This window comes from Diospyros lotus, chromosome 1, assembly GCF_014633365.1.
Source record: "Diospyros lotus cultivar Yz01 chromosome 1, ASM1463336v1, whole genome shotgun sequence".
Lineage (NCBI taxonomy): Eukaryota > Viridiplantae > Streptophyta > Magnoliopsida > Ericales > Ebenaceae > Diospyros > Diospyros lotus.
Window position 1 is genome coordinate 36,087,004 of NC_068338.1, and position 14,307 is coordinate 36,101,310.

Here is a 14,307-nt window from a genome sequence, read left to right on the forward strand (position 1 = left end):
CAGTCACAATAATAGATAAGCCACTACTAGTCCAACTTTCTAAAATGAGGTCATAAATTTTCACCCGCCAAAGGCGAATAGACGAATGAGAATATATATTAAGGAGTATACCTGGTTCCCAAACCTTAAGAAACAGGGGGCGATCAACAAATTGTCAAGGCTTAGCTTCGAAGATATTCATCATCTGATCATGAGTCTCAAACCAAAAAAAATAGAAGCCCAAATAATTGCACATGACATCTTTAAGGCCATGTTGCTTTCAAATTTTCTTAGCAAAGTATTTGACAGTAGGTAGAGGAAGGCACTTTTCGATGAAATATTGCTTACTTTTCTCAAGAGTGGTAGAAGGAAATTGATTAGCAAGTGGTATTTTATAACTATAAATTATTATAATAAATTTTATTTACTAATAAATAAAAATAGCGAAATAGTTAATACTCTAACTTGTCCACTAAATATAACATGAGAAAACATTATTTTTCACCTAAGCACCTCAAGCTCCTAGAAGGAAAGCAAACCATCTATAAATTAATAACAAGATTTGCCTAAAAACAGATAGGAGGAAGAAGGAGAAAATATGCTTTGATATTGTATTTTTTATTTATGTGTTATTTCATATAAGATGATTTTTGACAATTAGTATTTATAACATTCAAGTTACTTTGACATTTATGTAAATTTGTAAGATTTTCCTTGGTGACGGTATGTCTCGCATACAAAACATATAATGAAGTGAATAATAACATTAAAAATAAGATGTAATGTGTGCTACCAACTCCTCCACACCATGACATATATGTAAATAAGTATAAATATAAATACAAATATCAATTTATTGGGCTACTAAAAATCACACATTTGTTTACTTAAGACATTTTAGGCAATGTTCCCGCCATCACACCTTAAAGATCTAAGTTAATATATATATATATATATATATATATATAAATTCATATGGTTGACTGCGATAATGTAAAAGAAAGGATGGTATTTAAGAATAAGGTTCTTTTTTCTTGTTTTGTTCCCTTTTATTTTGTAATATATAAATATACATATAAATATACCCATATGCATATATAATGATAATAAAAGCAAGATTTTAACATTTTTTTATGAGTCATGATAATAAAAAAGTATATATCTATATATATATAAGCATATACACCTTGTTAGTAATGTATATTCCAAAATAATTATTTCTTAACATTTCTTATTATGATTTTTAGGCCAAAATAAAGTAATCATAAATTTTGAACTTTCTTCTTTACCATACACCACAAGATATTACCGAGACCATTTTTTCTTGAAATACCTACTCGTTTAACCCATCACAACTTGAAGAATCTATTTTTTTTTTTTAAAACAAAAAGTAAAATAAATACGAGGAGACTCCATTTTCAAAATTCTCAAGTCATAACATATATATATATATATATATCCGTTTTAATTAATCTAATCTTGAAAGGTTTTGGCTACAGTAAAACTAGCTATAATCAGACAAAAACTTGGATAAAGACTAGATATATCATATAACCGTCTAGACTTATTCTTGCTTTCTTTAGACAAAAAAAATACATAATGTTTATTCAGGATTTGATTTTTTTTTTTTTTTACTTTTTTTATCCTAAACAGATAATAATTTGTTTAGTTGTTGTGTTACACTGAAAGAATAACTTGATGTAAAGAGTTGCTTGATGCAAAATGACTAGAACAAGTTTTCTCCTAATATACCTAAAAAGAGATCACAAACTTTAGAGTGAGGGTAAGACGATGCCTCTCTTCCTGTTTAGTTGACAAGCCATTCTTCTTAAAGACAATATATTAAACCTTCACTATCCCTTAATTATAAATTTCGTGTCTACCTTTTAACAAGCATTCAAATAAGATTTTTCGACTCATTTCATTTTGTCCCAAAGATCAAAACCATGGGCTTAAGATTCACTAATTCTACATCAGATGTGTTTAAAGGTCTCTCTCTCTCCCTCACTTAAAATCGTGTTGTTTTCATGTTATTTTAATAATAATCTTTTGAATCCCATAAAAATTCTTTATCATATAAATATCTAACGTATATTTTGAGCCTTAGAGCGAATGACAGTTGTAATTAGCATTTAATTTTGATGCTAAATCTCAGCAAGAAAGACTCCGCCAGCACATTACCTTCTCAAAATTCAATCATTCAGCTCACTTTCAAGATCTTCATTGGAGAAATATAGTTCAGATAAGTTCGATGTAGGAGACTACAAATGGTATTTAATTTCATCCATCCATTAATTTTGTGCCAATTAATTACTTATTTATATATAAATAACTTGATCTTAATCTTAATTAAGTATCATAATATATAGGAGATTAACGATATACCCAAGTGGGAACAAGGACAGAGGCGGGCAGGACCATATTTCGACATTCTTGACGTTGGTGAACACGAGTTCGCTCCCTGTCGGATGGGAGCTCCATGCCGTCTTTAACTTCTTTGTGTATGATCAGCTTCGCGACAAGTACTTCTCGCTCACAGGTATTTGAATGTGGCATGGTTTGTTACAAAAATTTAACTTTACATATACATCGATCGACTTCATCTACTCAATCTAATTATATACACATGCACCAACTTGTTGCAGACAACCAACTAAGGCGTTTCCACACGATGAAGACGGAATGGGGCGAGGCCAAATTCGTGGAGCTTCAAGTCTTTAATGACTCTTCAAATGGGTACTTGATCAACGATGCCTGCGTATTCGGTGTCGAAGTCTTCGTTTTGAAGCAGACTCGCAAAGCCGAGTGGTTGTCGGCTTTGGAAAAACCCAACACCGGCTGCTACACCTGGCCGATCAAGTCTTTTTCTTCTCTCACATTGGATCGTTACGACTCAGAGGGGTTCGTCATTGGAGGCTACATATGGTACATCATTTCTTTTGTCATATGACAGTTATGTGATGTTAAACTAAAATTTTAAAATTTAAAATACAACTTATATATCTTTGTTTTGCAGGAGGATTCGGATCTATCCTCGCGGGATCGGCGACGGGAAAGGCAACAGTGTTTCGGCGTTCCTATCTCTGGACGAGTCCTCACTTCCATTGGACACTCGACTCGTTGTGAGATTTACCATCCGCGTGCTTGATCAAAATGAACCCAAAGCGGACTCGTTTGAAGTTACACGTGAGACGATAACAATTAAAGCTGTATTTAATATCATACTTGACAACAAAATCTTTAGGATTAATTAATTTTGTGGGATCCAATTGCAGGTGACAACCATTTTGGAGCATCGTGCTTGGCGTGGGGAGTTCAAATGTTCATGCCATTGGCTAAGCTCAATGACCCAAAGCAGCCCTACTTGGTGGAAGACAATTGCGTAGTGGAAGCTGACGTTACTTTGTTCGGAACAGTCTCCACGGCTTCTTAACAATAGAGATGATTTTAATATCTCTATCTAATGCGATTAACAAAAGTTGATGAGTAATAAATAAATTTCGAGATGTTGTAATTTTTCTTGTTTTTAACAGTAAATACATTGTGCACTCTTGATGAAATTTAGAACAAATATATATAAAATTACGTTAGAAGAATGAGTCGAGTAGAGATTTATTTCCAGCAAAATTAGGGGCGGTTTATTTGGGATTTTTTTTCTAACTTAAATTGACTAATAGTACAAGTTGGAATATATTAAATCTTAATTGTTCCCCTATATATTTAGAGTGGTATAATTTTGTTTAAAAAAAATTGAAGTTGCCCATCATTGGAAACTATTGTTCCGTTCAAGCACCGTGTGATCGGCAAGTTGGGCTTTGATTGTTTGAGGCCTAGTCTAGAATCTAGATCAATATAGTTGGGCCTTAGCAGCATTCTTAATTGAGGATTGATAAACTGAGAACTGGGCCACCTTTTACATTTTTGAAGGAGGCCCAGATGAGATTAACCCCGCTTTTACATTTCTATAGAATATTGTGTTTAATTAATATATAAACAAATATTCAACATAAAATTTACTAAAACTAGAAATTATATCGGGAAATTGGGTTTAGTTAAGGCTAAGGGCGGAGCCACACCAGAGCCGGTCCTGGGTGTTTTAGGGCCCGGGCAAATTTTTTTTAAGTGGGCCCTTTATATAAATTAAATAAAAATTATTAATTAATTAATTTCATTAAAATTATAAGAATTTATAAAAGATAAGAAAAAATAATTTGTGAGCTCATTAAAACCTTGTTTGAGAAAAACTCAATGGGACAAAATCACAAACCAAGAAAAAAGAGTACCTTGCATTGTAAACATTGCATTAAAAAATAAAAACTACATATTTCAGTCTATATGCTTTCTCCCGAATCTCCATAAACATTTCTTGATTTGATCAATCTTCCTTTCATCTAGGGGTGTCAAAAATATTCGAAAACCGGTGAACCAGACCAAATCGAACCGAACCATGCCTTTTGGATTGGTTCTATGATTCAATGGTTAGGTTATGATTCTAAAAAATTAAGAATCGATATATTTGGTTTGATTACTGATTTTTTTTTTCAAACCGTGGTTCGAACCGAATCAGAATCGAAATTATACTTATATATATTATAATTTTTTGGTATATATATATATACATATGCATAAATAATATCACTTCTTAAGAAACTAGCGAGATTCATGAACTCTTTTATTTCTAGGCTTTTATGAGCTATTGCTATAATAAATGGTCAATGTAATCTCATTTGATGAGATAGTTTATGAATTATTTTGTTCTACTTTTATTTCAAGACTTGAAGCATTAATGAAGTTATGGATTTATTTTAATTAATAAATTTGTTTGTAATTTCATATTTTACGAAAATGTTTAGAAGATAAATATTAATTGGATGTAATCGAAACCAATCTGGTGTGACGAATTGGTGATGATTTGGTTTTATATATGTAATGGTTCGGTTATAATTCTTATTTTTTTACAACTGTTAAAAATGGTTCGATTAATGGATTGTTATAGAACCAGACCAATTCGAACCATTGACATCCCTACTTTTATCCTCCATAATTAATCTAAACAAAAACAATCATCACATGTATCTACAAAATAAAAATAGCAATAAAATTTTCTTTTTGACAAGGTTTTTTTTGTTATTTTTTATTTTTATTTTTTATACACATATTCACATAGCTTAAAAAAATTTGTGCCCCTCTCAATTGTGGGCTCTCACACAATTAAGGGTGGGTAGTTGCCCATCTTGAATTTTTAGATAATGTTATTGTACAGTTTAATATATTTTTTATTTTTTTTAAATATCCACATAACCCACCTCATCCAACTTTCATATTATCTCTCTCTCTCTCTCTCTCTCACTTTCACTTTCACAGTCTCACATCTCGGACAGTTGGACACCTTCATTATCGTCGGGTGCCGGCGTCTCCTCCACCTTATCTACTCTCTCTCTTTCCACCACGTCTCCTCCACTAAGAATCCACCAACCCAAAAATCGATGTCCGATCTTCGATCCAACCATTTTTTCATAGTCAAAGTACCCCTAATCTACAAGTAGGTAAGTCTTTTAGTTAAATCAACAATTATAATTTGATGCACAGATCCATGATATATATGTATATACGCACATGTTGGGTTTGGCTGAAAGTTTAAGTTTAGATCTACGAATATTTGGTCGTTGGATTTTGTTGATTTTTGAGTATGTTGATCGATGGGGATAATGGTGTTGGATGGTTACCTTTGATCACCGGAAACCACCGGCTATGGTGGCAATTGCTAGTGCTTTTACGCATGTATTACTTTTGGTCGGAAGTTTAAGCTTAGGTCTACGAAGATTCGGCCATTGAATTTTACTGATTTTTGGGTATGTTGGTCGATTGAGATAGGATGTCGGGTGGTTGCCTCTGATCATCGGAAACCACTGACCACAGTAGTCGGTGGCGACTGCTAATGCGATTATGCGCGTTGGGTTTGACCGAAGATTTAAGCTTAGATTTACGAAGATTCGGTTATTGAATTTTGCTGGTATTTGAGTATGTTGATCGATTTGAATAAGAGTGTCAGGTGATTACTTTGGATTGCCGGAAACCATCAGCCACAATGGTATGAAACTATTTGAAACTATGTTACACTATTGATATGAGCTATTCATAAAATGTCTACCTGATATGCTTTTGGAACTTGTACATGGTGAAAGAGAGTTTAAACTTGATTTCTAAAGACTACTTATATTAATTTTGGGATTCAAGAATGTCCTGCATATGGTTTAACCATTCCTTATTCTTCTTCCTAACTACTCTACCTGGTATAACCATGGTTGATTTGTTCCTAAATCCCTGATTGCATATTACAGTTCTAAAATTAGAATTTTTAATAGATGTTACCTATATACAATTCTAAATAAGAATCCTTGGATGACAATGCAATACTCACCCATCTATTTGGTTGCTAATCAGTAACATCTTTGGCATCAAAGCTGGATTAACTTGTATGCTTTCTAGCATATAATTTTTTTCATCAACTATTTTTACGTCTTTCCTTGCTGCTGCATTGCCACTCCTTTTGTCAACCATTTTTGTCGATTACTTTTTGGATATATGCTTATTGTAGGATCTCGATTACAGGAGGGAAGGACCTAGACTTGCATTGGCTTTTTGTGGAAGTCACTTCTCGAGCTGGATATGAATATCTAATATCCATTTTCGATTATAGATTTGTCAATTAGAAACAATGTTAATTTGTTAAGTAAAATATTGATAGAAAGGAATTTAATGTTATTAGTGATCAAAGTGAAACTAATGTTGTTCGATGAGAAAATTATGTTTGAGTGGAAAGTAATATTGTTTGGGATCAAAAGTGAAATTATGAATGAGATATTATATTATTTTAAATTTTTTAATATTATATTATTTTAAATTTTTTTATGCTATTTAATTTTTCTTCACTCTAATTAAAATTTTTGGCTCCGCCCTGAGTTAAGCGTTATTTGTTCCAATGAAAAATATTTTGCATTAGAAAGTACTTTTCATGTTGGAATATTTTATTTCAAAAGTAGATTATTTATTTACTCTATTGTACATATATCCTTGTTTTTTTTTTTTATAAATAGTACATATATCCTTGTTACCATCCCATCCCTGGGAAGTGATGTGATGACGGGCAGAACATACTAGTGAAGGTGAGATAGGCAAAAAGGTTGAGTGCCTCCGCTTTGGAACATGGATGGACCCATTTATTATTTTGGGATTATGTCATTGTTCGGTATCTCGTTACTCGTGTTTTTAATTTTGACAAAAAAATAAATTGTAAGCAATCTTTTGATTCTTACCTAAATTGAATATCGAACTTGTGATCTACTGATATTAACTCTAACGTATCACTTACACGTTATTTAACCTATGCTCTAGTAGGGCTCTAATCAAACCAAGTTAGACTGAGCTTTGGAAAGTTCATGCTTGACTCATTTATAAACGACCTTATTTATTTATGATCGATTCGACTATCTTATGGCTCGCATTAAGTTCACAAGCCTTATCGAGTTTCAATTTTATTTAATAAAATAAATAATAAATTAAATTAATGATAAATTTATTCAAGAATTTCAATATTTAGTATATAATTATATAAATTCATGAAGTATTATAACTTTTCTATACATATTTTTTAATAAAATTACTTAAAATATATGATTTTGTAAATATTATAAATAAATATATGAAAAATTCAAAATATATATTAAATTATTCATGAATTTTTATATTAGCTAAATCACGAACTTATAATTGAGCAATTCATGAGCTTTATCGAGTTGAGCTTTGCTTAACTTAGACTTGACTCATTTATTAAACGAGTTTTTATCGAGTCGAGTTTCGAATAGCTTATAAGTGACTTGGCTCATTTATAGTCCTATGCCCTGGAATGATTAATTTGTTATTTTAATTGAACCAAAAGGAAACAAACATATGGACACTCTTTCCCCAAATCAACAATTCATAATCGAAAGTAGACATTACATGTTTATAATTAATTTTCTAGTTTCTCTTGTCTTGTCCTCATGGGGTCCCAACCCAAGTAAGTTTTTCATGCAATATAAAATACTGCAGCTAGATATATATATATCTTTTTCACTAATCATTATTGATAGTCTATTCAATCATACATTATTATTTAATTAAATTTATTGAGTTTGAATCATAATTCATAATTTATATGCATATTAATAAATACATAAAATGGATGTGTAGTATCTATCGTCTATAAAATTGATAGGCCTTGATTACATAAAAAAATGTTTAAAATGTGATAGGCCTTGATTATATAATTTAAAAAAGGCGAGTTAAAATGTGATGATAGAGCCAAAGTGAGGCTTAATAAGTTAAGTAGGGAAACGCATGAGTGATGTTTAATTTAGTCTTGGCGGATGCCAACCCCCCCAATGAAAGTGAGATAGATGATCAGCCATGGCAATAGAAAATTGGAAAAAATACTAAATTAAATATAATATTAAACATCCATCCATCCATTTCAATTGTCAAAATCATTATCTTCGCTTTCCATTGGATTCATTTCATTGGATATAGATTTTTACAAATCAATCAATAATGCAACTTAGATTTCTAATTTATAATTATAATCTATTAGATGTATTGAATAAAATGCTATTTTTTTACAAAAGAAAATTTGCATTGGAGCATGGGATCATAAATTCACTAAAAATTTACAACATGCAAAGAGTTAGAAGACAAACACGAAAGCTAGAAAACGTTGTCCTCTCTTTTCCTTGTCCAGTTTCCAACGATGGGCAACTTCATTTTTTTTAAAACAAAATTATACCACTCTGGATATACAGGGGAACAAATAAGATTTACTATATTCCAATTTCTACTATTAGTCAATTTAAGCTAGAAGAGAATTCAAAAAAACAGCCCCTAATTTTGTTGGAAATAAATCTTTATTCGACTCGATTCATTCTTCTAAAGTAATTTTATATATGTTCTAAATTCTATCAAGAGTACACAATGTACTTTCGGTTAAAAACAAGAAAATGTATAAATATCTCGAAATTTATTTATTACACATCAACTTTTGTTAATCGCATTAGATACAGTTATTAAAATAATCTCAATTGTTAAAAAGTAGTGGAAATTGTTCCGAACAAAGTAACATCAGCTTCTATTATGCAAGTGTCTCCCACCAAGTAGGTCTGGTTTGGGTCACTGAGCATAGCCAATGGCATGAACTTTGGAGCACCCCACACCAAGTTAGACGCTCCAAAATGGTTGTCACCTGCAATTGGATCCCGCAAAATTAATTAATCATAAAGATTTTGTTGTCAGGTAAGATATTAAATTCAGGTGTAATTGTAATCATCTCACCTGTAAATTCAAATGGGTCTGCTTTGGATACATTTTGATCAAGCATGCGGATAATACATCTCACAACGAGTCGAGTGTCCGTTGGAAGCGAGGACTCGTCCACCAACAGGAACATCGAAACGCTGTTGCCCTTCCCGTCGTCCCTCCCGTGAGGATACATCAGAATCCTCCTGCGTAACAAAGAGAAGTTATATTTTAAATTTTAAACTTCTAGTTAACATCACTGACTGTCATGCCACAAAAGAAATGATGTACCATCTGTGGCCTCCAGCGACGAACCGCGGCGATTCGTAACAATCCAAGGTGAAAGTAGAAAAGCGATTGACCGTCCAAGTGTAGCTGCCGACGTTGGGTTTTCCAAAAGTCAACAAGCACTCAGCTTTTCGAGTTTGCTTCAGAATGAAGACTTCGGCACCGAACACGCAGGCATCATTGATCAAGTACCCATTGGAAGCGTCACCAAAGACTTGAAGCTCCATGAATTTGACCTCGCCCCATTCCGTCTTCATCGCGTGGAAACGCCTTAGTTGGTTGTCTGCAACAAGTTGGTGCATGTATATAATTAGATTGAATGGATAAAGTTGATGTATATGCGAAGTTTACTTTTTGTAACAAAACCATGCCACATTTATATACCCATGAGCGAGAAGTACTTGTCGCGAAGCTGATCATACACGAAGAAGTTAAAGATGGCATGGAGCTCCCATCCGACAGGGAGCGAACTTGTGTCCGCCAATGTTAAAAATATCGAAATGTGGCCCTGCCCGCCTCTATCCTTGTTCCCACTTGGGTATATTGTTAATCTCCTATATATGATGATTATTAATTAAGATCAACATCAAGTTATTTATTTATATATGAGTAAGTAATTAATTGGTACAAAATTCATGGATGGATGAAATTAAATACCATTTGTAGTCTCCTGCTTCGAATTTGTCTGAACTATATTTCTCCAATGAAGATCTCAAAAGTGTGTTGAATGATTGAATTTTGAGAAGGTAGTGCGTTGGCGGAGTCTCTCTTGCTGAGATTAAGGGTAAAAATTAAATGCTAATTACAATGGTCATCTGCACTAGGGCTCAAAATGTATGTTATATATGTATATGATACTGAATTTTTATGGGTTTCAAAAGATTATGTCCTTAATTTTTAGATTTATCATTTTGTAAAAAAATAAAAAGTATTATCAGAATAACATAAAAATAGTACGATTTTAAGTAAGGGAGAGAGAGAGACCTTTAAAAACATCTGATGAAGAATTAATGAATCTTAAGCCCATGGCTTTGATCTTTTAGACAAAATGAACCGAATCAAGATATCTTATTTGAATGTTTTTAAAAGGTAGGCACAAAATTTATAAGGGATGATGAAGGTTTAATATGTTGTATTTAAAAGGCATGTCTTGTCACCTAAACAGAAAGGCAAGCATTGCCTTACCCTCACTCCGAAGTTTGTGATCGCTTGTTATATATATTGGGAGAAAACTTATTCTAGTCATTTTGTATCAGAAAACTCTTTACATCAAGTTATTCTTTTAGTGTAACACAATAACTAACCAAATTATTATCCATTTAGGTTAAAAAAGTATAAAAAATCAAATCTTGAAGAAACACTATGTATTTTTTGTTTAAAGTAAGCAAGGGTAAGTCTAGATGATTAAGGGATATCGTGGTATGATATCTCTAGTCTTTATCTTGTTATAGTTAGTTTTAATGTAGTTGAAAACCTTTCAAGATTAGATTAATTAGCACGAACATATATGTCATGACCTAAAAATTTTGAAAATGGAGCCTTCTCGTATCTATTTTAGTTTTTTTTTTTTAAATTAGGTTTTTCAAGTTGCGATGGGTCAAACGAGTAGGTCTTTCAGGAAAAAATAGTCTCGATAATATCTTGTTGTGTATGGTAAAGAAGAAAGCTCAAAACTTATGATTACTTTATTTTGGCCTAGTAAATCATATTAAGAAGAAATGCTAAGAAATAATTTTGGAATATGTATTACTAACAAGGTGTATATGCTTTTATAAATATATATATATATATACACCTTTTTATTATCATGACTAATAAAAAATGTTAAAATCTTGCTTTTATTATCATTATATGCATATGAATATGTTTATATATTAAAAAATAAAAGGGAACAAAACAAGAAAAAGGAAACTTATTCAAAAATATCATCATTTCTTTTACATTATTGCAGTCAACCATATGAAATTTTTGTTAGGCTTGTATAACAATGGCACCAATATCCAAGAGAGGGGTAAATTGGGTTATTTAAAAATTTTGTTTGAAAACTTGAATTCATTTTTATGAAAAATAAGATTTTAATGCAACTGATGGAATTGCTTGGCACAAGAAATAAAACAAGAACAAAATAAAAAAAAATGGACACAACCAATTTATAGTAGTTCAGCTTAACCAAGCCTAATCCACTCATTTAACTACTCATTAAGAATTTTTTTAATCAATCCACTATAATCCTCATATCTCTCCGGATAGCCCCTTTAGCAACAAGCTAGGGATTTACAAACCTCTTGTTTAAACATGTAAATCCTCTAGCAACAAACTATGAAATAAAAACTCTTACAATCAATGTAGGCCCTTTAGCAATCTTGCTAGAAAAACAAAAAATAATACAAAAGAGAGATCTAAAAGTAGACACTCTTAGTTACAAGTTCTCTTAATAAAGAAACAAGGCTTGAAAGTAAATTTACAAAGATGAGAACAAAGCCTTGGAAACAAAAATGAAGAATAAATAAAACAATTAAGCTATTAAAAGAATGAACACTTGAAAGCTTGAAATCAATCCTATTGGATTGTCTTGATTCATCCATTTAATTTAATCTCTATTTATAATACTTCACAAGCTCTTTCAAGAATATAGCCGTTGGTGGTGAAAGGAGCGAGTTGGAATAGTGGAGAAACTAGCCGTTAGAGGTGTTAGAGCTTCAATCTGTCGACAAATGGGAAGCAATCTGTCGACAATACTATAGCACTGTAGCAATTAAAAAATACTGTAGCAACTGGAAATTACTATAGCAATTGTCAAAAAATTAATTTGAAACTTTTTCTCCACTCCAAAATTAAACATAATATTCCAAATGTCATCAAGAAATTTATCACACAATTTTTAACATTGGAATGCATGATAAAATTGATTTTAATTTTGGTGTTTAATAGATCATATAAAAGTAATTTGGAGCACCAATATAATAATCATTGATAAAATAATTTCATCATCAAAATGAAAATTAATTTTTATCATCAAAATTATATGAAAGACAAAATCATCAATCTATCAAGAACATACATTCTGTCAGTCGACAAGTTCCTAAAATCGATCGATAAATGGTCTTTTGCTTTTGAAAAACTTTAGGTTCATTTTGACCAATGATTCAAAACTAATTTTTAAAAATAATTTGGGAGCTTTCATCATAACACTTGTTTGTGCAAATCTCTATGTATAAGAATATAGTTTGATTGATCATGATGACAAAATATATGAAACAATTTTTCCATTGTATGCTAAATTGATTTTTGTTTCACTTAGGATTCAAAACCAATTATTGTTTTTTATTGTCAAAACCAATCAAAAGAGTAAAACTTCTTTTTTATATATATATTTTTCGTCTTTTAACTTAGATCTTTAGGGTGTGATAGCCGAAACATTACCTAAAAAGTCTAAATAAACAAATGTGTGATTTTTAATAGCCTAGTAAATTGATATTTATGTTTATATTTATATTTATACTTATTTACATATATGTCATGGTGTGGAGGAGTTGGTAGCCGGTTACTTCTTATTTTTAATGTTATTAATCACCCCATTATATGTTTTGTGTGTGAGACATATCGTGAAAAAAGAAAATCTTACAAATTTATATAAATGTCAAAATAACTTTAATATTATAAATACTAATTTTCAAAACTCATTACATATGAAATAACATAAAAATAACATGTTGTATTTGAGTGAAGCTTCAAACGATAGCGTTTTTGGTAGGGCAGGAGGGTCTTTTGGCAACCCCCAAGGTTGCCCAAAATGACAGCGTTTTGGGCCCTGGGTGGAGGGCCAAAACGGCAACCGCCTTTGCCGTTTCTCTTGGCGTGCTTCTCTTTGTCTTTTAGCCTACCTCTTTCCTAATCATCGATGCTCTGTTTCACCTTTATACGATGCAATCTGCATCGCTTAAATCTCCTTTATATCAGCTACAATCGCCTCGGGATGATAAGTGAGACGACCTCCGATTATTTGCATTAATTAGGGCTTGTTTTATCATTCTCTGTTTATTCTTCCTGTATAGATGCTCTGTTCGTTTTTCTCTCTAAGGTGTAAGCATCTGATCTTCAGTTTGTGGTTATGGGGCTGTTTTAATTTTGAGAGATTATTTTTTGTACAGTAAGATCTAAGAGTGTTCTTTGTTTGTAATTGGTGGCTGTAAACAGTTTTTACCTCTATAGTGCAATGAACTCCCTTTGCCGAAGTTTAACATGGACGTAACCATCTTTAACGAGTGAACCACGGTAAATTGTTTGTGTTCTTCGCTTTTTGATTTGTTTTAAGTTTATGTGTATAATTCTGTCTATTTATTCGTGTATAAAATCGATCTGTTTATTTACGTTATAAAGGGTCGGTTTAGGGTTGAGCTTCGTCTCATCCCAACAGTGGTATCAGAGCCTTTATACTTGCAGTATCTACGACTGAGTTTTATCTCAATTAGGGTTTACTACTGTGGTGTCATTTTTCTTGGGTTCCTAGGGTATTACTGAAAGTCTCTCGTCGGTCTATTATTTTTGCTGAGTGAGTCTTGGTCAATGTCTAGGGTTTCCTAGGGTACCTTCGTGTAAGGCGAAGATGACATCAACCCGATTTGAAATCGGTACATTCGATGGTAAAAGTGATTTTGGTAGTTGAAAAAAGAAGATAAGAGTCATGCTCTCTCATCATAAAGTGCTTATTGC

General features: G+C 31.8%; 2 protein-coding genes across 2 annotated transcripts; one reads left to right on the forward strand and one right to left on the reverse strand.

The window, feature by feature from the left end:
* Positions 1–1,864: 1,864 nt before the first annotated feature.
* Positions 1,865–3,533, forward strand: LOC127797039 (ubiquitin C-terminal hydrolase 12-like). The gene is made up of 6 exons (XM_052329517.1): positions 1,865–1,968; positions 2,135–2,249; positions 2,349–2,518; positions 2,625–2,904; positions 2,996–3,165; positions 3,255–3,533. Exons 1-6 carry the CDS (start codon positions 1,926–1,928, stop codon positions 3,410–3,412), a joined length of 936 nt encoding a protein of 311 aa, XP_052185477.1. The 5' UTR covers positions 1,865–1,925; the 3' UTR covers positions 3,413–3,533.
* Positions 3,534–8,922: 5,389 nt separating this feature from the next.
* LOC127797044 (uncharacterized) lies at positions 8,923–10,685 on the reverse strand. The gene is made up of 6 exons (XM_052329530.1): positions 10,579–10,685; positions 10,252–10,366; positions 9,979–10,148; positions 9,598–9,877; positions 9,343–9,512; positions 8,923–9,253 (listed from the first exon to the last, which is right to left on the reverse strand). Exons 1-6 carry the CDS (start codon positions 10,619–10,621, stop codon positions 9,096–9,098), a joined length of 936 nt encoding a protein of 311 aa, XP_052185490.1. The 5' UTR covers positions 10,622–10,685; the 3' UTR covers positions 8,923–9,095.
* Positions 10,686–14,307: the final 3,622 nt, after the last annotated feature.